This window comes from Labrus bergylta, chromosome 20 (genome assembly GCF_963930695.1).
Source record: "Labrus bergylta chromosome 20, fLabBer1.1, whole genome shotgun sequence".
Classification (NCBI taxonomy): Eukaryota; Metazoa; Chordata; class Actinopteri; order Labriformes; family Labridae; genus Labrus; species Labrus bergylta.
The window spans coordinates 7,999,595-8,022,945 of record NC_089214.1 but is presented as its reverse complement, the minus strand read 5'-3'; the positions used below and the strand labels follow the sequence as shown (position 1 = coordinate 8,022,945).

The 23,351-nt window shown below is 42.8% G+C and overlaps 4 protein-coding genes across 5 annotated transcripts in view; 3 read left to right on the top strand and 1 right to left on the bottom strand.

The window, feature by feature from the left end:
- Positions 1 to 1,638, top strand: part of zfand1 (zinc finger, AN1-type domain 1) — a 3,819-nt gene extending 2,181 nt beyond the window's left edge. Inside the window, exons 6-8 of the mRNA XM_020647559.3 lie at positions 28 to 146; positions 255 to 410; positions 1,390 to 1,638. Coding sequence (XP_020503215.2) covers positions 28 to 146; positions 255 to 410; positions 1,390 to 1,566 — 452 coding nt within the window. The 3' untranslated portion in view covers positions 1,567 to 1,638. The remainder of the gene's footprint in view (positions 1 to 27; positions 147 to 254; positions 411 to 1,389) is intronic.
- nsun6 (NOP2/Sun RNA methyltransferase 6) overlaps positions 1 to 23,351 on the top strand; it is a 27,890-nt gene extending 4,539 nt beyond the window's left edge. Inside the window, exons 1-12 of one of the 2 annotated variants that reach the window (XM_020647567.3) lie at positions 17,313 to 17,540; positions 18,243 to 18,326; positions 18,478 to 18,633; positions 18,730 to 18,818; positions 19,621 to 19,727; positions 19,900 to 20,053; positions 20,183 to 20,264; positions 20,440 to 20,559; positions 21,223 to 21,367; positions 21,455 to 21,600; positions 22,377 to 22,502; positions 22,601 to 23,351. In XM_020647567.3, the coding sequence (XP_020503223.2) occupies positions 17,502 to 17,540; positions 18,243 to 18,326; positions 18,478 to 18,633; positions 18,730 to 18,818; positions 19,621 to 19,727; positions 19,900 to 20,053; positions 20,183 to 20,264; positions 20,440 to 20,559; positions 21,223 to 21,367; positions 21,455 to 21,600; positions 22,377 to 22,502; positions 22,601 to 22,780 (1,428 nt within the window). In that variant the 5' untranslated portion in view covers positions 17,313 to 17,501 and the 3' untranslated portion in view covers positions 22,781 to 23,351. Of the gene's footprint in view, positions 1 to 17,312; positions 17,541 to 18,242; positions 18,327 to 18,477; positions 18,634 to 18,729; positions 18,819 to 19,620; positions 19,728 to 19,899; positions 20,054 to 20,182; positions 20,265 to 20,439; positions 20,560 to 21,222; positions 21,368 to 21,454; positions 21,601 to 22,376; positions 22,503 to 22,600 lie in introns of those variants that run through there. The other variant, XM_065948753.1, reaches the window with a different exon arrangement.
- Positions 2,467 to 9,230, top strand: maf1b (MAF1 homolog, negative regulator of RNA polymerase III b). Its single transcript, XM_020647530.3, has 8 exons — positions 2,467 to 3,033; positions 4,260 to 4,348; positions 6,771 to 6,902; positions 7,053 to 7,215; positions 7,316 to 7,437; positions 7,535 to 7,654; positions 7,857 to 7,949; positions 8,068 to 9,230. Exons 2-8 carry the CDS (start codon positions 4,266 to 4,268, stop codon positions 8,090 to 8,092), a joined length of 738 nt encoding a protein of 245 aa, XP_020503186.1. The 5' UTR covers positions 2,467 to 3,033; positions 4,260 to 4,265; the 3' UTR covers positions 8,093 to 9,230.
- On the bottom strand, positions 9,815 to 16,673 carry arl8 (ADP-ribosylation factor-like 8). Its single transcript, XM_020647531.3, has 6 exons — positions 16,228 to 16,673; positions 14,591 to 14,651; positions 14,344 to 14,491; positions 12,976 to 13,059; positions 12,672 to 12,823; positions 9,815 to 12,156 (listed from the first exon to the last, which is right to left on the bottom strand). The coding sequence occupies exons 1-6, from the start codon at positions 16,271 to 16,273 to the stop codon at positions 12,108 to 12,110; spliced, it is 540 nt and encodes a 179-aa protein (XP_020503187.1). The 5' UTR covers positions 16,274 to 16,673; the 3' UTR covers positions 9,815 to 12,107.

Sequence of the window (23,351 nt, the reverse complement as noted above, 5' to 3'; positions counted from 1 at the left end):
TGTCATTACTCGTTTGTTAATACTCAGAGTCTAAGGACGGATCCAAAAAAAAAGGACGCAAGGGAGCAAAGAACAGCGCAACTGCAGCTAAGGTAGCACTGATGAAACTAAAGCTGCATGCTGCAGGAGACAAGGGACTGCCACAGGTAAAGTCCCAGCATTCTTGATTTTCTTTAAGAAGGTCACACATGAAATTCACTGTTTATCATTGTGTCCAGCGAAACCTCTTCCTCTCATTTGTTCATCCCTTACAGACAGAAAGAACCTATTTCCAGGTGTATCTTCCTAAAGAATCCACAGCCTCCAGCCAACCCATGTTCTTCTGTTCCAAATGGAGTGTGGGCAAAGTGGTGGATTATGCAGCTTCACTCGCTAACCTTAAGAACAACAATAACGTCCTCACGGCTAAGGTAAGAAATCCACTTCATGAGCTCCTTCCACCACCTCTCAGTTGGCTGTGTTTGGTGCTTGAGATAACTTTTGTTGTCTTTGTCGTAACCTCCCTTTGCATGCTCTGCTGCGACAACACCCTCTGTACTCTTTTGCGTTACGTCCTGTCTAGTGTTTCTTGTTTATTGTGCACTGTATTCCTTTGATTTTGTGTTTTGTTTGTTCTGTTGTTTTTCTCTGTGCTGTCATTATTTGTCGATTGCTGTTCAACTTGTACCGTGCTGTGACGAAGAATTTTCCAATTTGGGACAAAAAAAGTCTGAATGAGGATTAAAATGTGGCTGTTGTCTGGGGCTGACCGTTGTTAATTTTTTAATTTGGTTCAGAGCCATGCAAAATTCCTTAAAGGAGATTTATTATTATGTCAGCCCGGGACACCTATTGAGGAGCATTGTGAGATGTGTCGCTTAAAAACCACCTTATTTATCTGATCCTGGCGTCAGTAAAATCCCTCATTTCAGCCTCTGCCTGAAACGCGTCATTTCAGCCGCTGTCTCTTTAAGGCACCCCCCTCCTCTTGTGCCCACTCTCCTCTGATTTGCCAGCTCTGTTTGCAGTCACAAGAATTTTGAGTGAGCTTCCAGGTGGCTGTGTACTCAGAGAAGCTGTCGGGGTGGACGTCAGGTTCTGGCCAAGTCTTGCGAAGTTCCCAGAACGTCTTGTTCTGAGCAGCAGGAAACCACGTCAGGGGATTACATTAACAACTGTGTATCACATGTTTACAACAAAAAAAAAAAAAAATAGTATGGACATCCAACATTTTAACATAATATATGTATTTAAATATGGATCAGCAGATTAGACCTTTTTTTAATAAACTTGTTCATCATTTGTGTTGTGATGAGGTTTCCACAGAATGTAAATAAATCTGCAACAGTAAACACAAAATTATAATTCTTGAATTAGCCTTAATAGTGTCTCTCTTGTCTGCGCCTGCAGAAGCTGCGGTTGTGTCACCCTCAGACGGGTGAAGCTCTCCGGATGGATGACACCCTACTCTTGCTGCTGGCTCACCCAGACGCTCCCCTGTACAACGGGGGAAACGTGATCCTTGAGTACCTGGACAATGATAGCACAGGCCTGGGGGATGTTTCTGACTATATCGCACAGACCTGACACTCACTTTTGTACCAATGATTTCAAATTGCTGTGTGTATTTCTGTCAATAAAATGTCTTTATGAATTATATGTCAGATTGTTACATATTCTTTATATCACGCAGGATTCTGTTTTTATGACAAATATCTTTATATGTTTTCTTTTGACATTTTTGTTGCTGCTGTGCCTGAAATTGCAACTTAATAAATTATGGCATGTACAACATTTTGGCATATGACCCCGGCGGGACTTGAGCCATCAATCCTCAGCTCCAGATGCTGATTGTGCCACATGGGCTGATTTCCATAATAACATTTCTCGTTTAATTTTACAACAGTGAGCAGTCAGGTGATGGTTCAGAGTAATAAAGCTGACCCTAATTTCAGAGGCTCATATTTAGAAATAGTATTATGATGTTTTGATGAAGGCAATGCTATATCTTTATTGAAATGCAATTCAGGTCAATTTTATGATGATGATTTTATGACGTGATTTTATTTTATGAAAAGTCACAAGACTGGTAAACACAACGTGCAAAGACAAAGTTCTTTGTAAAAAAGATCCACAACAAGGGAAACTGGCTATGTTAACAACGTGTTTTATGCAACTCCAGACCACAAACATTTGCATTTATACGTCATTATAAATCTTTGTAGAGTGCTTTTATATCGCTGTTCCGATGTTTGGACCTTCAGCGATGGTAAAAGGTAATAATTATCCTGTAACATCAGTTTCGTTTTGAGAACCAGTCGAGATATTTGACAGCGTCAGCCTGGGGATTGACAGAGCGAGTATTAACCAATCACATCGGTTGTCAACAAGACTGACATTCCAACGAGCCAATCACGAGAGGTGCTCTGGAGGGAGTGGGCGTGCGCGGCTTCTCGGGGGTATATAAACGAAAAAAGGGGGCTGGGCTTCTTCACACAGTAGATTCCGTTGTTTTGATGAGAATAGATGTCCCGCTGAAAGAAATCGACTATTTACAGGAAAAAGTGAACCGTTTTCGGGAAATTTCACTGTTAGGTAGCTCGTTAGCTGCTACTTGATCGAGTCGCTTGTGGAAAAAAGCGACTTGATTATTCTACACGAAGCTGTTTGTAAGAAATCAGGTGGAAAGGGATGCCGCTGCAGACAGACTCCGACGGACGACAACAGTCTTTGGATTTAATCTCATCGCATTTGATCGGGAAGAGCAGTTTTTCTATAAATTTAAAAGGCCTCAGTATAACCCATTCTCGACCGAGTACTTGCTGGAGATGCTTATGTCCGAGTGCGAACTAAAAGCCCGACAGGACCGGTTATAATATTCAAACTAGCGATCAGGCTAGTTAGCCCACCGTTAGCTGGTCAACAACAAAGCGGGGGTCGTTAATCTTTTAGCTTCACAGAGTGACCAGTTAGGTGACAAAAACCGAGTGTAAAGTCGACGACTTGGCCTTTTAAACCCCTTTTTCTTCCTGCCTGTGGTGAAAATATCGCTCGGTGAGTGAATTGTGTCATTTTCTGTCGATGTACTGAACCAGGAAGACGATTTGTCAACTTGGATTCATCGGGGTGGGGGAGGGGCTACACGGATGTTATGACCTATAACTGTGACCCCGCTCTACTAATCCTGTTTGAAGCCTTTTTATATTTGACCTGTTTTTTATCAGATAATATCAACACATTAACAGTACACAGATGTAATTTGTTTTACCTTTTTAAATAATTTATTTACCTTCTGGGGAAAGCAGACACACAGGGTCAGTTACCTTTTCCCCACATTGAGCTTTCACAGACGCATTAAATTTATAAAAATATAAATGCCATTATACAATATTTATCTTTTAATAAATGGAAGTCAAACACCCCAGTGTCAACACATACAAAACAAAAATGTGGGAACCGAAAGAAATAACACGCATAAAGTAAATTCACATGTATGGCTACATTAATTAGCAGTAAGTAAGTTTTACCTGCTTTCTGTAACATGACAATAAGTAAGGTGTTTTACCTGCTTTCTGTAACATAACAATAAGTAAGGTGTTTTACCTGCTTTTTGTAACATAACAATAAGTAAGGTGTTTTACCTGCTTTTTGTAACATGACAATAAGTAAGGTGTTTTACCTGCTTTCTGTAACATGACAATAAGTAAGGTGTTTTACCTGCTTTCTGTAACATAACAATAAGTAAGGTGTTTTACCTGCTTTTTGTAACATGACAATAAGTAAGGTGTTTTACCTGCTTTCTGTAACATAACAATAAGTAAGGTGTTTTACCTGCTTTTTGTAACATAACAATAAGTAAGGTGTTTTACCTGCTTTTTGTAACATGACAATAAGTAAGGTGTTTTACCTGCTTTCTGTAACATAACAATAAGTAAGGTGTTTTACCTGCTTTCTGTAACATGACAATAAGTAAGGTGTTTTACCTGCTTTTTGTAACATGACAATAAGTAAGGTGTTCTACCTGCTTTCTGTAACATGACAGTAAGTAAGGTGTTTTACCTGCTTTCTGTAACATGACAATAAGTAAGGTGTTTTACCTGCTTTCTGTAACATGACAGTAAGTAAGGTGTTTTTACCTGTTCTTTTGTAATGTTAAAAGACAAAGAGTAAGGTATTTTACCTGCTTTTTGTAAAGTGTCTCGAGATAACACTTGTTATGAGTTGACGCTATACAAAATAACAATTGATTGATTAACTTTGTTTTCTTGTTTTTGTCACAGACAGAAATGAAACTGTTGGAAAACTCCAGTTTTGAAGCCATCAGCTCCCGGCTGTGCGTTGAAACAGGAGAGTCTCGTATCCTTGGCAGGTAAGGGGGCAACAATAACCTGTGCTTATGTTTCAGCCAGAACACTTGAGGTGCAAGAAGATGAACTTTTATTTGTCCCACACAAAGTGAGAGAAGTTTGTCTTGGGCTCTTGACCTGGGCTGCAGCCGTGGAAACACAACATTCAACATCATTCACATTAAACCTAAAATCAATTAAGATTATTCAATTATGTCCGGGGAAAAAATGAGAATACAAATAACATCAGACTAGTTTTACAGTCCAGACTAGTACCTATCCTTTCTTATTTGCCACTATTTCAAAGTTTGAAAGACGCAGATATAAATACATTTTTAAAACCGGCTCACTCAGTCTACAACAGGGAAACTCTGAACCTCTCACCTTCGGGCGGCGGCTCATAGCCAACTTGTCTAGGACATTTTGGTATTACTTAAAAGGAACAAAGAGTGTCTTTAACACCAGGGAACAAGTTGCAGGCTTTTTTGTTTGTGTTTGTTTTTGTTTTGTTTTTGCATAGATACATAAAAACACAACATCAGCCAGGGTGTGCACACAGGTGTGTTTATTGATTCTACTTCAGTAGTGAACTACTTATGTTCACGATAACTATGTTTGGAAAGCGACATTCTTGGATCTTATACTGTATTATTTAAGTTGTTGCTAGTTCTGCTTTATTTCCTTGTTAATTGTTTCGCATCAATACACCAAGTCAAATTCCTTTAATAAAGGCAATAAAACCCGATTCTGATTGTGGTGAGCACGAACAGTAAGTGCTTGACTAGAGTTTCCCTCATGTACGCGTTTCCCTCTTGTCTGATATGATATAGTCAAAGAAGGACAGAGTGTGTTTGGTTCAGAGATCACCGACACAGTTCATAAGTGGGAGCAGTAGAGCAAATGAGGACGTGCATGTTGTGCAACATTGTGATAATCCACCACTAAACTGCAAGTTAATATCTAACTGGTTGTGCATGAGTTAAGATTGTCTTTAACTTTTCCAGTGTGTTTGGAGTTACGTAAGGCCTTCAGCCTCAGTGACGGAGTCGTTACATAAAAAAATAAAATAAAAAAAGGCCCAGTGGGTTGTGTTTGAGTTATGCCGAGTTTGAGAACGGGGTTTTCAGTGTGGGTGTTGAAACTGAGCTTCTGTGCTGGTTGTGACCTAAAGCGACACACAGCGAGGTGTCCTCTCACACCGCTCTGTGGCTATTTTAGACACAGTGATACAGTGTTATTGGCACATACTGTAAGTACATGCACAGATAAACACATAACAGCAATGCTGCATGAGAGCTGAGTGCTGCTGAAGCTGCCGACGCTGCTGGTGTTTAGGCTGCTTAGAGGATTAGTGAGGCAGCTCATCATAGCAGCAGGACCTGCAAGCTGCTGGCTATTTGAGTAGAAATGTACCCACAGGGCCGGTTTCCCACAGATGAACTGACGATTTAACATGTAGGAAAAGCCATGAAAAAGATGTTTCAATATGTTTGATCTTTGACTTGAAAAATGTCACACAGTGCTACTCAAAGGGCTTTAAACTCAAAGATATAATTCTGTTCTGGGTAAAGGTCATTCTCATGGTGTGAAAGTCTACTCTGTGGCGTACATAAATTGCTGATTCAGGTCTAAATGCGTAAACATGCAAGCTGGCCTTGATAAGAGTTGTGTACGGAGCTGGTTGCTGTTGCAGCTTTTCAAAAATAATCTTTTAGTGTTTATAATCTTCCCCCGGCTCCAGTGTCAGTGTTTTGGCGGCAGATCAGCTGTGTTGTGGATGGAAAACCGGGGCAGATATTTCCATCGCAGGGTCCAACACGGCCATAGAATGTGCCTATAATTAGGCTGGCAGGGCCGGCGTAAGGTTCTCGGCAGCACTCCAGTCTATCTTGAGTTGCACAACCTTTTTGCTCTTGCATAACTCTCGGGTGGAGGGAGGGGCAAAATAAACAACCACACACCCGTCTGCTCTGCTCTCGTATCTGTGACTGTGGCGTCTGACCCAGAGACATGAAGGAGCATGCAGGAAGTTTTGGCAGAGTTGTTCAGAGTCGTGTGGTTAAGACATTTTCCAGCTGTGTTTTTGATGTTTGTGATACTTTTAGGATCTATTACTTTCATTTCTGGATATAATAAAGCTGCTGAGTGCACACAGCCAAGAAAGATAGACTTAAAGTTTTGTTTACTTGGTGTCTTACATGCTGTAACATGTATTTATTTATGTCATTGGTGGAAGAAAGTGTGACATTGCTTCATAGACTTATGTATTTAAAGTTCTCTTAAGTGCTCCCAGTGTGTTTGTGTAATTGTGTATTGAAGCCTAATGGACTAGTACAGCGCTCTTTAGAGATTAGGTAACACATTTTCACTGGTCTCAAACAGCACACCTGTTTCATTGACTTCATATTCAAGCTTATGATGCATAATAATTTGATTTTTCTGCAGGATTGAGAGCTACTCCTGCAAGATGGCAGGGGACGACAAACATATGTTCAAGCAGTTCTGCCAGGAGGGGGAGCCGCACGTCCTGGAGGCCCTCTCCCCCCCTCAGTCCACCAGCGCCACCAGCCCTTCACAGTGAGTACTGCAGTCCACAGTGGAAGAGAGCCGGTTTTGGTTTAAGGTCTAAGGAAAATGTGAAAAGATCTTAAGATTTGGTTCCTTTTGTTTATATGAAATTATACTGAGGAATGGCCTTTTAATTTCCCCCTGTGTTATTCTGTTCAGGCTGGGGAAGAGCATCGAGGATGCAGAGAACCCTCTGAGCGACAAGTGTTGCAGGAAGACTCTTTTCTACCTCATCACCACGCTCAACGAGTCCTTCAGACCCGACTATGACTTCAGCGCGGCGCGGGCCCACGAGTTCAGCCGAGAGCCCAGCGCGAACTGGGTAAGCGTGCTGTCCTGTACCTCAAAGGCAACGCAGGTGTTCGTCTTGACTTAGAAAATGAAAATCGCAGTGTTGTTGAATGTGACTGTTCTCTCTGCAGGTGGCTAACGCAGTGAATGGCAGCTTGTTCTCAGCCGTGGGAGAGGAGTTCAACTCGCTCGGGCCAGAGCTGTGGAACGCCATGGACCAGGAGATCAACCTGCAGGGCTGTGACATTTACAGGTAGCTGTGCTCGTGATTTATAAGCTCAAAACAAAAAAAACACCTTACCTTGCGTTATCCAAACATAATCCTGACATGGTTTGATATTTGCTTCCAGCTACAACCCTGATCTGGACTCGGACCCTTTTGGTGAAGAGGGAAGCCTCTGGTCCTTCAACTACTTCTTCTACAACAAAAAACTCAAGAGGATTGTATTCTTCACATGTCGCTCAGTCAGGTGAGCAGCTGCAGCACAGTCCCCGTTTAGTTTTGCCCAGTTACACCTTCTAGAGTTCTAGACTAGGGGATACATAGGAACATTTGATGACTGAACGTATTACTCTGAAACATTCACCTGAAGTTGTGCACCAGTTTAGAAAAGTCAGAAAAAGACAATGAATGCATCCACCTGATCCGGTTTCACTCTGTCCCACCTGCAGCGTCTTAAGTGGCTACGGCCGTGATTGTCTCGACAATGAGCTGGACATGGAGCTGGACAGCGAGGAGGAAATGGACGGCTTCGCTGAGGATAGGTGAGGCCGGTGATCATTGAGTAGTTCATCATGACTCACATCATTTAAGTCATTAGAGGTGCACGGGAGGTGTTTTGCTGACGCTGTCATGTTTATCGTTTCTTTTTTCCTCTCTCAGGTTCCCCAGAGCTCTGTGCGTGTGAGTCCCTCGCCTCAGTCAAAGAACATCGAGGCCGTCTCTTCATCCCTTTTTTTTTTTTTCACCTCATATACCCTCTTGGCTTTTTTTTTTTTTGTGACATGTTGCTGCCTCATCCAAAGCCATTTTCGCTCATCATTAATCTTGTGCATGTTTGAAGGCCTCTCCTCTGCTGGCAGTGAACTGAACCGCGAGTCGGTGGACATTTTGTTAAGACCCAGCGGTAACATTTAAGCTCCTTTTACTCTCCAGTTTGCTTTTTTTTAACCCAAAACTGAAAAGCCCGAACAAGCACAGATGAATACAAACGCACACGGGCTTCTCTGCATCTGCCACATTTCCAAAGAGACCCCTTCATGGACACTTGAGAAGAAGAAGGTCTTATTGTGGACAAGCAGGCACCAAAAAAAAACTAAAACTGCGAGCGAGTAGAGTTTCATGTGATGTCAACCAGGAGGAGTTCGGATAACACCAGCATAAACGCAAACTCACACAGACTTAAGATTTGACGCTAAGCTGGAGGAAGGCTGACTCACTGAACAGCAGAGAACTCATCTGTCACTCATCGTTTGCTAAATTTTGTGTGTTGTGTGTGACATACTGTGAGTTTTTTAGCACTGAGTTTGAAATCTTAAAACGCTGCATTTATAACTGAGACTTCTATTATTGAATCTTATTACTGCGAGGAGCTCGTCTGTACTTTAGACTGTAGGGCATTGCAGAGGAGACTGTCGTTGGCACCCGGGGTTGCAGCTTAGAAAACATATCAGCGTTCAACAGATATCCTGTTCAGTGTCATCTGTTGTCCAGCTCCATGATTTGATTTTTTTTTTTTATACCTTGTCTAAATTGTTTTTCCACTGCTTAATTCAAACTTGGTCCATTTCTAAATGTCGAGTCTTGCCAGTGATTCTTCTTTGCTTAATATTCCCATGCAAAGGCATCATTACAGTGAATGTATAGTCCAACTTAGAGAAAAAACCCCAATACAGTGCAATGCTACATTTGACATGATTTTTTTAGACAAGCGAGAAGCTCCTCTTTTACGTTTCTAAGAGTTTTGTGACTTTTCTTGGCTGTTCTGTGCTTTGATGATCCGGCCGATATATTGCAGCTGTGAATAAACCGTTGTTTGAGTCAGACCCGGTGTGCTTCTTATTAGAGATGCACCGAAGGCTACACACATCAGAAGTCAAACCTGGCACTGCATTTTACATTGACAGCGCAAAAAAAAAAAAAATCTGAAAAATTACAATAATTCCAAGGAAATGTATCTAAACTTTGGGCTGGCTTCACATAAACAGGAAGCAGTAACTACTGTAAGCTTTTCAAAATAAATGTTTTAAACTGAAGTGTAAGAATTGTACTTTTGATCAGACAAGCTGTTCCATCTCGGCTGAACGTCGTCATGGAGACGATTTGAGGGCACTTGCAACAGTTCAGTCCGAGCATCTTGGAAAGCGAAACTGTGCGAGCTGAGAATGTTTAAGGTGCCCGATGGTCTGTGGATCTGCCCCGTCAGTCCGATATCGGATACATAAATTGTGCCAATATCAGACCCGCTAACCGATGTCAGACCGGATCTTCCCCAACTCTAATGCAGTTTTTAGTAAAATACAACATTCCCTTTAAAGTTCTGTCGATATCTAGATATAACTCACTGAAGGAAATAAACACTGTGCTTGTGAGCAAATTTGTATTACAAAAAAAAAGATGAAACTCCTGCTCAAAATTGAAAACCAACTTTTATTTAAAACAAGTGAAATACAGTCCATGACCCTGACTGATAACCACCCCACAGAGAGTACATGTTCTACTTCCCTTGCTCTGTCAGATCAAGGAAAAAGCTGTAAACCTTAACGCTGCAGGGTCCGGGGCAGAACCCTGTAAGTGTAAAAATACTTTACCCCACCTTATTCAAGAGACCCAGAGGCACACTCCCTGACCACGATGGGACGCCATTTTTAAGCCGATGAAACTCATGCACTGCCTCCTTTATTTATTTTTTGGCCACTGATTCGAGCTTGAAAATGGTAAACATGGTTTCAAAGTGACACGTGCATAGATCTGTTAACAAGGGATTCTTATAGCGGGTCAAAACAAGGGGCACACTGTCAACGCCATCGTCCAGACACTCGGGACAGCACGGGTAATAAGGCGGAGGAGGGTCAAGTATTCGAGCTGCGGGATGGCGGAAATGTTCAGATCATCTTAATGCTACGGAAAAATCGAGTTCTGATGGTCGTCAAGTCACACCTTCCTGTACACGTGTGGCACCTGTTCAGATCCCTTTTGTAAAATGGTCCAGGACAAAAGAATTCACCAAACATGAGCTCTCTCTCTCTCACACACACAGAGAGAATCAATGATCATCGTGAATACAAAATCGATCCAGATGCTAACCCGCCATGATCCCTGCTTTACATAAAAGCCAATAAAACTAAATAAAAGCAGTGTTTTAATTTAAAATACTGTTATTAAAACTGAGCATTTTACCTGTATCAGAAATTGTTTTCAGCTGTTTAATACTTTGAATTAGAGAAGAGCTGGATGTATGGAAGCCCGAAGCAGACATGCATGTATACATTAATGTTCCCGTCATAAGTAAGTTTTCACTTCGTTCCGCTGAGATCTGGAATTATTTGCGTTATTATCTCGGGGTAAAAATCTTAGTTTTGCTTAAAAACCGATTCATTGTCATTTTGTTGGGATAACAAATCTTCTTTTCTTGCTATAAACAATAAGAGTAAGACGGTCTCTGTGAAAGGCGAGACTACAGCATGCCACGCTGTCACTGCCCACACCAACGAGGTAAGTTAACCTTATTTTATACGTTTGATTTTTTTGCCTCTACAACTCTGACGGAATGTTATGAGCCGAGATCTCAAGGAAACAACCGGGGAATCAGAGTATCGTAAAATCTGGTTGAAGACGCACTTTTGGTGGTATATTGATTTTTAAATAAAACTGAGAGAGTCCTTCATGAAAGTTAACGAGTGACCAGCGGACGTGAGCAGTACGACTCGCGGGGCTGTGGGTCTGTAACTTTCACCGGGAGCTGAGAGCTCAACTACCGTACTGTAGCTAGTAGGAGTGGAGACTCTACAGAGGGAAAACCTGACTGATTTCAAGAGCTTCAGAGCTGCAAAGAAACAGACTTAGAAAATAGAAATCGTCACGCAGGAAGAAACTTTAGACAATTTTTCTCACTCTAAAATCAGACTGTGTCTTATATATCGAGCGACTTATATTCCCGATTTTACGGTAAATCAAATGTATGAATGCAGGTCCGCTTAGGGCTCCAGTGGGTTTGTCTTGAGTTTAGTCGGTTACCATGCCAACACTTGCATTCTGCACCGCTTGGCTCGATTACACACTGGTCCAGGCTCAAGGTTCATTTGTGAAACCCTTCAAATGTGAGAACAACAATGTAGCTTATGAAACTGAGATCATGTGTAACAGAAATCGATGGCTGCGCTACCAAAAAAACCAAACCAAAACAAACATGAGAACTTTGTTTATATAACAAAAAAAAAAAAACACTATGTAGTGCTACCTTTCCCCGCAAACTGCTTTGACAATACTGCTTGTAATCCCTTTGCCCTGTGGGTTTGTACCTGAACACACATTTACAGAGAAACAACAATGGTATTAGAGCTGCACAGTACTTCTCAAAGCTGGGCACCAACATGGTGTTTATGGCAATCTCGTGATATGATATGGTGTAACATGATATGTACATAGTGTAAATAAGTGGTGTCCACTTGGACATGTATCCTCCTCCTTTACTTTAAAAACAACTTCTCACTCCACAACCAGGTCAGTTCACTCGTTCTGGAGAGGAAATCGCAGCACCACAGGAACAATGAGCCCCCTTCCTGTGTTGTCTGCAGGGGTCCAAGTCCATTTAAATTCATCATTAAAAAAATAAAAAAAGAACATGAACCTGTAAAGGAGATGCTTTAGTGCCACCCGGTGGGTGGTGCAGGTAGTCAGGCCGTTCACGGCTGAGGGAGGGGCTATCTGAGTCCGGCCCTCGAGGTCATCCACTCCAGGCCTTGGCACAAACTGTAAGAACAAGGATGAGAAAATGAACGAAGTTCAGATGCACTGCTGAAGTGTGTTTTAATGAATTATATTGTTGTGATGATGTAGAAAAACATGGCAGACACATCCACGGCTACAGGAAAAGCTTAAAAGCACACAAGTGATGTCCTGATGAAGGTTAATGAGGCTGTGTTTCTGTTTGTACCAGGAAAAAAATCTGAGGCTACTCAGGGCAAACAGCGCCATCTGGTGGTGTGCTACAGCTACAGACAAAGAAGACAGATGCAGCTTAGACGTCCAGTTTGTTCACAGCTTAATGTGGTGATGATATTTATCAAACTATCAAAGCTTTTCCAGATTTGCTATCTTTGTTTGTATCTCTTAATCAGACTCCTATAGAGGTCATTTATAAACATGTACACACTGTTCGGGATCACAAGATCATTAAATGAAGATTGAATTGTTGATTGATCAAACTCCAGCTGAGCATGTCACTCTGTAAACCGTTTTAGAAATCATCTCCAGGTGTCACTCACCCCTCTCCTGTAAGTGCACAGCAGGACTGGATGTGCCAGGGGTGGTCTTTGATGGAGCTCAGGGTGAGGTATTTGGAGATCTCGGCTGCAGACATACAGTCCTTCATATCCTGCTTATTGGCGAATATCAACACAGCTGCTTTCCGCAGGTCCTGAGAGGGGAAACACACAGAAACAATGAAGCCATAACCTCGCTGCCGTCCCCCCCTTTTGATGCACGAGCCCCGAACAATGAAACATGGTGCAGAGGGCAGACTTGGGTTAAAATAACAGAGTCCGTCCTCTATACAAATCTGTGTTTTACCTCATGAGCCAGCATCCTGTAGAGCTCCTCTTTAGAGACGACGAGCCGCTCTCTGTCGGTGCTGTCCACCACCAGAATGATGAACTGTAGCAGAGGAGGCAAAAATCACACTCACTGAGTGACCCGCTTTTCAAAAGGCATTTACAGCAATGAAACGCAGCCCAGCGGGGGGGGGGGGGGGGGGGGGGGGCTGGCATTTCCGGGCGGAGGTCCTCCTCACAATGAGCGCTGGAGACCTCTATGCTAATAACTCCTCTGTGAACGAGGGAGAGTGACCCCGCATGACAAAGGACCAAAGGAACGTTAATTTTGGAGAGATGTGTGAGCCTAACGACCCGGGGAGAAAAAAAACCTGCAGCACACGTTATCCAACATGACTGTGACCCCCGAACACAGAATCTATACTTCAATGAGAGGGGAGTTACTATAGTAACTGTGGGGTTACAAGATGGTTACTATGACAACTGTAGGGCTTCACGTAACTCCAATCTGAAGCCCTTTGTTAAATGTTGCATGAATTGTGTGTTTAGAAAATGATGACTCAAAAGAAGCTGGTCATGTGATATCCAGTTTAAGGAAAAAACTAAAGCTGCCCCACACCTGCACAGCACTCCTGTACGTATCAAGACACTACCGGGATGAGCTGCAGGGTTAGAAAGAATATGTCTGCGTACGTTGAAATAGAGATTAAACAGACTTTAGACTGCCAACTCCCCAGAACGCAGTCTGGACAATATCTGACTGAGTTGATATTTGAACAGAGCAGGTAATGCACCTCAGTGTGTGCTGCTCAGAGTGAGTCTGCTCTTTAACCTTTCGCAGCTGCTTTTGTACGACCAGCAGATTCATTTTTCTGCTCACCGACTGATTGTTGGATCTCCATGAGAAGAACAAAATAACCACCTCAGTCTGAGCTGTCTTTTTTTTAATTTTATTTTTTTATAAATATCCAACAATCTGACAAAGAAATGTGAATGAATTCAGACAGCTAAAAACAGGAGTATCAACTATATTCTATATGTTGCGTTGAATCCAAATAATCGAGATGTACTATGTCCATGAGTGAAATATCTAGATTGTCTGGCAGATGTTTTTTTCTTTAGTGCACTGTCTTTAGCCTCCCCCTCACATCTGCCTCGACTCTCCCCCTCTCCTCCCCACAAACACAGCAGAGGCTGACCCCCGCTTTGCTTTTCAGACGGGCCCCTTTGTGAAAAGGCTGACCTCTGGCTCGGGACGCCCCTGCTGCCGTCTGTGCTCTCTGAACAAACACACCAGCTGCTCGAGAAGAGAACCCGCTGGCTGCTGGACACGACTTCTGTTCCCCTCCGATGATAAGACAAAAAAAGTGTTGCTTGTATTTCTCACCTCTGTGTTGGAGTAATAGGTGTTCCAGGAGGACCTGAGGGACTCCTGCCCTCCGATGTCCCACATCAGAAAGTGGGTGTTCTTCACCACTATTTCTTCTACATTGCTGCCAATGGTGGGTGACGTGTGGACCACCTCATTCATTAGACTTTAAGGGGGAAAAAAACACAGAACCACAAAGTCAGTTTTTTAAAACAACATGAAGCTTAAAAAAAGGCTTTACTGTAAATATGACAATAAAACTTACAACTGGTAGAGGATTGTGGTTTTCCCTGCATTATCAAGTCCAACAATGATCACCTTGTGCTCTGGAAAAAACAAAACAAAACACTGATTGATTACAGAACATAAACGGTGAGTCACAAGACGTGCAGAAAAGACCCTGACACACCAAGCACACGGCAAAGAACTAGTGACGATAAAGGCCGCCTGTGGCGTCGCCTCACGCCGTGGCGTCGCCTCACGTCGTGGCCAAAAAGTGATGACACCACAAAGACTACAGCCGACGGCCAACCACCACGTACAGTATGTCTTGGGACACGTTAAAACTCAAACACTAGCTGTTAAAACAGTGAGTGGCCACGAGTGTCATAAAGTATGATTCAGCCTATAGGAAGCATTCCTTTCATTCGATGCCGCCCATTTTACAGGTGCTCAGATTTGATCCCCGTCCTTTTCATTCACAACTACGAGTCAGCACAGTTTGCAACACTAAAGGCTTCGACGCCTGACAGCCAGGCGACGGTTAGGACTAAATGCAGACTCTGAGTTGACACGGATGTGCCAAAACATCCCACTCTAGTGGTTTGACTTTTCCACCCCTCCTGAGGCCTCTGGCTGCAAAGGAGGAAGGAAGTCTGGTCAGAAAGGGCTCGGAGATCTGACAGTCTCGATGCACTATACCGGGGTTTTTTTTGGAGGACACTGGGTGTCTATTACTTCCTGAAAGAGAAGCTGCCCTGTGAGGACGCTGGCTAAAACTAACAGATCACCAAGTTTGAATTTAAAACCGCAAATGAGGAGGAGGGTTTTACGAGAGGTATACGACGCAATGGAAATCACCTTTTATATAAGAAATAAGACCTTACACTATAGCGATAAGTGCTTTATTGCAATGTGTTAGCTTTAAGTGATGATCTAAACTGGATATTTACAGAAAAGTGTGAGTTCACACAGGCTTCAAGAAAGATTCCTTTGTTCCCACAGACAAAGTGCTCAAGAGAGTACATTAAAACTCGGTGCGTGAAGGCTTCATTACTTGTAGCTACATGTCTTCGAAGAGATTAAAAAGCAGTAAAAGAAAGATAAACTGTGAAGTCCAGACGACACAAATGGCAGTGTGAGGGATTCTGCTCCGACAAGCGATGCTCCAGGTGAGATTATCAGGACACTGTGGAGACTGCTGCTGGTATTTAGATTCTACTCGGGTTGCAAACAATTCAACAGAGTGCTTTACTTGTGACCTCTTGAAAGTGAATGAATGTTTACACTGAAAAACAGTTTAATATAGAAACCGTCAACATCTGCAATGCATGAAGACACACACACACACACTGAGTGTTTTCATGCTCAAACATGAGTACAAACGTACACATTTCGGGAGAAAAACATCTGTATCTGCAATGGGCAAAGTATTTAACAATCGCTGCATGCCTGATAGTTATGTAATGTTATGTGTCCTGCAGGCTTACTGAGACTTGAGGTAATGCTGCTGGCTGACTAACTGATAAACAGATTAACTAGAGTGGTTGATGAGTAAAAGACACGGGGGTGTAGTTTAATATCGTTGTTTTTTGCAAAGTCAAACAAAGAGTTCAGCTGGTGCGGGCTGCTCACTTTGTGCTAACGGGCTAACTGTTCACATGATCCGCGGGAGGTCGTTACCTTGGTTACAGAAGAAGCTCCACAGTTTGGCGAAAATGAGCCCCATTGTTTATGTTACTAAACAATGACCGTCCGCGTCTCCGTCGTTGGTAGAGTGGGCAGCACCTCCGAGCTTCCACTCCCGAAGTCCACACACACACACACCGTTCAATCCGTGACTGGCCGCGGCTAGCTAACGTTAGCTGGATGATCTCTCGTCCGCGAAACACCTCACCGACCTTTTCAACGCCGACTCCATGCGCCCCGGTTGAATGTGATTAAAAACAAATCTCACAACAAGCGTAGACGTCGGGCTCCGTCGATGTCACCTCCAGAAAGAAAAAAAAACAGCACAAACACAAGGTGAAGAAGAAGTGCAGCGATGTGTTGCTGCCGCTCGTCGTGCAGCTTCTTCTTGTTTGTGCCCGTTAGCTGCGGCTGGTTGTGGTGTACTGAAGAAAACAGCAACCCCAGCTATCCAGTTATCTTCCGGTTGCGTGGTGACGTCATGTGAACGTTGGTGGAGGCTTGTGAAAAGGCAACAGGCGTAAATCTAACACGGAGTAAACAATCACACGTAAGATAAGAGAATCCTTTATTTATCCCACAGTGGGGAAATTTACATTGTTACAGCAGCAAAGAGCAAAGATTGCAGACAAAAAGTGAACACAGTACAATTTAAATAAATAAAAGAAAAATGAAGAAGGTACAAAAAATAGATAGGTGGTTATAAGTTATACAGCGTTTACATGTTGTGTGCTTCTGACCATGTCTAAAGTACTTATACAGATTTTAATTTGGAAATAACTTACAAGGAATTTTTATTTGGCAATTTATGTTTACTATGTAGTTTTTTTTCCGTTGAAAACACGGAACATTTTGTTTTTTAACGAACTTAAAAAAACTTTAAACTGGACAGTACGATTGTAAAGTTGCGAACACTACAAATAACAGCAACATTTAACCCTAAAACATCCCTAGAAATTGGTGTGAATTTTTAAAAGTCGCTTTTTAATCACATTTAGAGAAATATTTGCGAACTTTGTCATGTTTATTTTTTCTGAATATACATTTAAGACAATTTCAACTATAACTGTTAAATATTATATATACATGTTAAATATTATATATACATTTTACAAATAAATTCTCTGACTCTAATTATTTAGAAACGTAACGTCGCTAAAAGTGTTGGAAAAAGAAAAAAAGTTGTCTTGTGTTTACCAAGAGAGCTCTTCCATATATGGTCAACAGGCTTGCGTTCAGGAAGTTGTCACGTGACAAACGTGTGACGTATGCGGAAGTTGGAGCCCCGGCATGCACAGGCACTGAACGTGAGTATCCCACAAAATAAATAAAAAATGCTATAAATCACTGTAATGCTTAAACTCAGCAGTGACAGCTGGTTAGTTATGAATGTAAGAGACAGCGGTGTTGAACAGGAATCACTGAGACCATTCAAACAAAACCTCGTTAACACCAGACAGAATAATGAACTGTATACAACATTAGGATATCAATAAGCAATTTTAAATAAACTACTAATTTGATCTTGCTTTGTAAAACAGCATGCACACCTGCATCACGAGCCTGCATATGAGCATTATTCTGTCTTTCTTGCACAGGTGTTGTTCATCTTTATTTTTTGTGTCAAACTGCTTTTTCTCTTTATTTTTGATCCACAAACTATTTCAACACTAAATGCATCAGTATGCAGTTTGCAGTATGTATTTCCTTGCACTATGACTGTGAATGCATTTACTGTTTTCTTTTCTTCTGGGATGCATCAGTGCAAAGTGTTGTGACATTTCTAAGTAAAAATGAATCTGCAAAAAGTACAGACAAACACATAAAACTCAACAAGACGATGAACACAAGACTCTTACAATGACGATCACACAATGACATAACTATAACATTTACTGACGAGCCTTTAATGAATCATGACTACGTGGAAACTGGTCCATTTGACGTCTGTTCATCAATCAGGATTTACTTGATGTTCTGTTTTTGACTTTTAATCTTTCTTTGCACAGACTGAAGAAATGTCAATTTTTCCGAGAATTTCTCTGAAGCCTGAAGTGACCGATTATCTCAAGAATGTCTTCTTAAACAAGGAGGTACTGGAGTTAATTATATGAGGTTCTTTTTGAGCAATCGTAACACATAAATACACCCGATGAAGTGACAGCTCATGAGCTTCAGTCTCATACTCTCTGCATGTCTCATGGTCGTCTTTTTCTTTCGTCTTTTTGTTTCTGTTGCGTTCAGGTTTTGTCTTCAGTTGGCCATCAGGAGGCAGAGAGTCGTTTCCAAAGGCTGCTCACCTGCCTGTCTCACCCTCCTTCATATACGTGCGTTCGGGTCAGCACTCATGTCGCTCCCCTGGACGAGATCAGACACAAGCTGGAAGAAGAGCTGAGAAAGGTGAATTTTCTCCTCGTGTGTTTGAGGTTTTGTTGATAGTGGTGTCTATGGTGGGACGGGTCCTAATCCCTCAGTGCGATGTTGTTGTTGGAGCAGCAGATGTGCAGCTCGTCAGCAGAGGAGGTCTCTGTTCAGATTCATCCGTGTATTCCAGATGTGCTGCTCCTTCCTGTCGATGGCCCGAGGTATGTGAGGAATGCTGGAGCCGTGTCAGTCGAATCTCAATCTGCTCCTCTGAGTTTAGTGTTGTAGTCAAAACCACACTAAACCAGACCAAGACAAACCCGAGACCAGAGGGCTCCGAGACCGAGACAAGACCAAGACCATATATATCACTGAAACAAATCATCATCTTGTGTGCGGGGGGCGTGTCACTCACCTAGGCCGTAACAGTATCCGGGGGATAAAAATCATAATTAACGAACTGAAGTTATTTCTTCTTATAGAAAGAGACTTGATTTAGAAAATCTGGAGAATGAGACAAGACAGAGTAAAAAATGTTTTCAATTCCGAGACGAGGCCGACACCTAGAAAGTGGTCTCGAGTCCAGTCTTGAGACCGAGACCGATTTTGAGTTCTACAACACTACCTTGGAGTACACACTTATATCAGTTCAACCACTGGGCGAACGTGTATGCGACTTCAAGGGATGATGTCAGAACAAACACAGACATTCACGTTTTCATTCACAAGTACCTGCTGAGTTTTTACCCCAAAGAGCTAAACAACTGAAAAACAAATCAGTATTAACACTTTTTTTATTATCTCTGGCTCTTTTCTCTTTTGTTGGTGCTTTGAGAGATACATGTTTTTATTCTTGCATTAAAAATGTTCAAGTTAACATAAATACAACCTAAAGCACATGCTGACAAACTAGAAAATAAAGGAAAAGCTTAAAAAGGTTGCAAAAATCGTCCACTATTGCCAAACCATGCTTTAGCCCTGAGGATGTCCTCTGAGTTTGATTCATCTCTCGTTTATTCCCAGACCTGTGGAGAAGCTCAGCTCGGAGCTGGTGGTTGGTGCTCAGTGTGGCAGTGCTGTGCTGAGAGGCGCGCATGTTTTCGCGCCGGGGATCCTCGCCAGCCCAAAGTGTAAGGCTCATTTCAGTCCGACAACTCACGTTTGTATTAGTTTCAAAGATTCATCACAGCTCAACATAGTTTGTGTTTGGCCGGAGATCTTGCAGCTTAAATAGATCGCCAGTTGGCTAGCTCACGGGCATAATCTCTGGAGGTACCTGACGTGTGATTGTTTGTTTGTCAGACATGAAGGCTGGAGATGCGGTGTCCGTCTACTCTGACGTGGAGGGAAAGTGCACCCGAGGAGCCACCAGCTTTCAGGGAAAGAAAGTGTTTGTGGGAAACGGAGTCGCTCAAAAGGATCGCTCGAGCATCTTCTGCACGGACGAACCTGCCAAGTGCGTTATGTTTTCATACATTTAGGACTAAGCTGGTACTTATTTTGAGACGGTGTGGGAAACAGCTGTGTTTACACCACTCAACAGTCTCCATCAGTTTGTTTGTTTTTTTTTTTTTTTTTTTTTTAGAGGAATAGGTGTTCAGATGGTGGAACCACTTTACCAGAGTCCTTCCTTTGACAACGTCCTACCCGGCCTGGTATTCCTACAGGTATATATATATATATATATGAATGTACTCATGCTTACTCTTCATATCTTTTTATATGAGATTCATGGATTGGGTTGCATACACTAAGTCCTGCAGAACAGAGGAATTTACTCTGACATTTTGCACTTTTATTTTTAGTTGTTTTTGAAAACTGAAGTGATTTGTTGTTGTGCAGAACCTTCCCTCTGTAGTTGTGGGACACGTGCTCAATCCTCGCCCCGGAGAACGGATCTTGGATATGTGTGCTGCACCTGGAGGGAAGACCTGCCACATCGCTGCTCTCATGGGAGATCAGGTACAGACTGAATGAACAGCAGCAGATGGTGTAAGCTAATCTGAATAGAGTTAGCATGGAGGCTAGAAAGCAGTCAGAAGCACAATCTTCTCACTGTCTTTGTCTATTTGGTCCAACAAGATCTTCATCACTGAACACATGAACCTAAAGGAGAAATACACCTAGTGTTTAAAATGGGTACTGCAGTCCATGTTCAAAACATTGTAGAGAGCTGTCTCCCCCCGCCCCCTCCTCTCTAGAGTCGATGCTCACGCAGGTCACCATGTGGTGAACACTGAAGCTTCAGTGTTTATCCAGCTCTGCATCGGTCTGTAAACTTTTCTGCATTCTAGCCTCTCTCCATTTTTCAAAAGCATCTCCAATATTGATCCTAGTTTGGGCACGTTTCTGCTCGTGGAGCTTATTAGAAACATGCAGAGGCTTTTTAGGTCGGGTACAATCACTTCTATCTGAACCACTTCTCTTGCCCGCTTCCATCGCTGCAACACCTGTTGACCTGATAACTGCTCTCATATCTGGCAAACCGAGGGGTGTCTAAAAGTGTTCCAGTGAGAAACCGTGAAGTTCCCATTCATGGATAATTTTCTATTTTCTATATATATGTATATAAAAATGTTGTGCTCTTTGAAGCAATGTACTTCTGTCTCTTTCGACGTCACACAGGGTGAGGTCGTCGCCTTGGACAGGATCCGAAATAAGATTGAGAGAATTCATCAAAACGCCAAAACGTTGCGTTTGCGTTCCATCAAAGCGTATTGCTTTGACAGCGCTAAAGCTGTAAGCAGCGACGCAGCTCAGGACGCTGAAGGTAAATCCACAACACATGATTTTTAAACATTTGTCACTGATTAACTACAGGACTTTGCATGTATAAAAATCCTATGTTTGGATTAAGGACCTCCATTCCCTCCTGAGAGTTTTGACCGGGTTTTGCTGGATGCTCCCTGTAGCGGACTCGGACAGAGGCCCAACATGGCGTGCACCTGGAGCCTGAAGGAGATCTGCTCCTACCAGCCTCTGCAGCGCAAGTTATTCCACGCTGTAAGTTTCAGCACATAAAGAGAAAAGCTCCATACCTCCTTATCGAAATTCATTCTACTAATTGTGACCAGTAGATGGCGGCATTGGAAAGCTCTTACACAGCTGTGCCCTACAGCTTCACATCAGAATATTTATTGTGGTTTTTCTCTCTTATATTTTCTCCATGTATCCTCTAACCCTCTGATGCTTTGATGGTGATAGTTTTGAAACAGATGTTCATATTTTTCAAATCAGATTTAACACTATGTTGTTGGTAGTTTTTTTTGGGGGGGGGAAGTCATTTTTAAAACATGGAGGTAGTTTCAGTGACATCATCCATTAATTTCTGAAGAGGAGGTTTAAAGATAAAATAGGGTGGTCGCCATATTGGCTATCTCCCCCTAACTTTTGATCAGAAACGGGCAAAGAGGTAGAGCTGAGGCTGTCTTTAAGCCTCCAGGCGAACAGCCACATTTAGAGAAATGACATATAGTGACCAAAACGTTTAGTTTTTTTGTAAAAGGCTGTAAACATGATTACTTCTGCAGTAAAAATTGGCCTTTCAATATGAAACCCAACGAGGATTCCTTGGTTTTTGGAGCCAGAGCAGCCAAGCAGCTCGCATGGCGGTATCAGTCCTCCAAGTGGGCAGCCCAGGGTCGAATCCGACCTGTGGCTCCTTTCCAACATGTCATTTCCCACTCTCTCTCTCTCTCCCTGATTTCCGACTTTATCCACGGTCCTATATCTCAAGGCCCATATTTGTTCTTTCTTGTATTTGCTTTTTGTGATTGCAGGCAGTGCGGTTGTTGAAGAGAGGCGGGGTTCTTGTGTACAGCACCTGCACGGTGACTCTAGCTGAGAACGAGGAGCAGGTAGCCTGGGCCCTCCAGACCTTTCCCTGTCTCACTCTGCAGCCGCAGGTACAAAAATAAAACTCCTCGGCCACGTGAATGGACTCAGAAATATGGAGTGCCCTGCAGTTAACATCACCAAATCCCACTATCTTTTTTTTCCTCAGGAGCCTCACCTCGGTGCAGAGGGCATGCTGGGAGCCCGCCTGTCACCTGAGCAGCTGCGCCTCCTCCAGAGGTTCAGTCCAGAGCTGAGCTGGGATCAGACGGAAACAGCAGCCCCACTTCCCTGCAGAGCTGACAGAGACACCATCGGCTTCTTTATTGCAAAGTTCCTGAAAAACTGACCTGGCGGGCACGTTTTGTCTTACGGCAGCGCCAGGCCTCACACGGGACCTCAGACGGGAACAATGGTGTTTATATTACGCCGCTGTGTGTGCTTTGACGGGCCAGTGTTGACAAAGACACTCACTGTTTACAGCGTCTGCCTCTTAACAGCTGCTCTCTGAAACTGCAGGCCATATAGGGATAAGCTTTATAAACACCCGGGGCTTGAGAGAGGGGAAAGAGAGATGGGGGGGGGGGGGCACGTGGGGACAGAGACTGAATGAGTATTGGCAAATGCAGCAGTGCTAGCGTCGCCATAACAACAGTGACGACACAGCTGCCATGGTGACAGCGGATTGGCTGGATCTCAGCGCTGAGATCAGGAAGTAGCATTGCAGAAAGAGGTCATGAGAGGTATTAACAATTTAGTGTCTTTTAGTAGTGGTGGAGACAACTGGGAGCTCTAATTAGTGCCGGAGCTTCTTGTAAGGGAGTAAAGATGCCGTGTGTAGTTTGAGCGCCTGCACCAGAGGGAAAATGCATTCACAATTTCTGTACAAAAGTCAATTAAAAATATTTTATTCCTCCTTT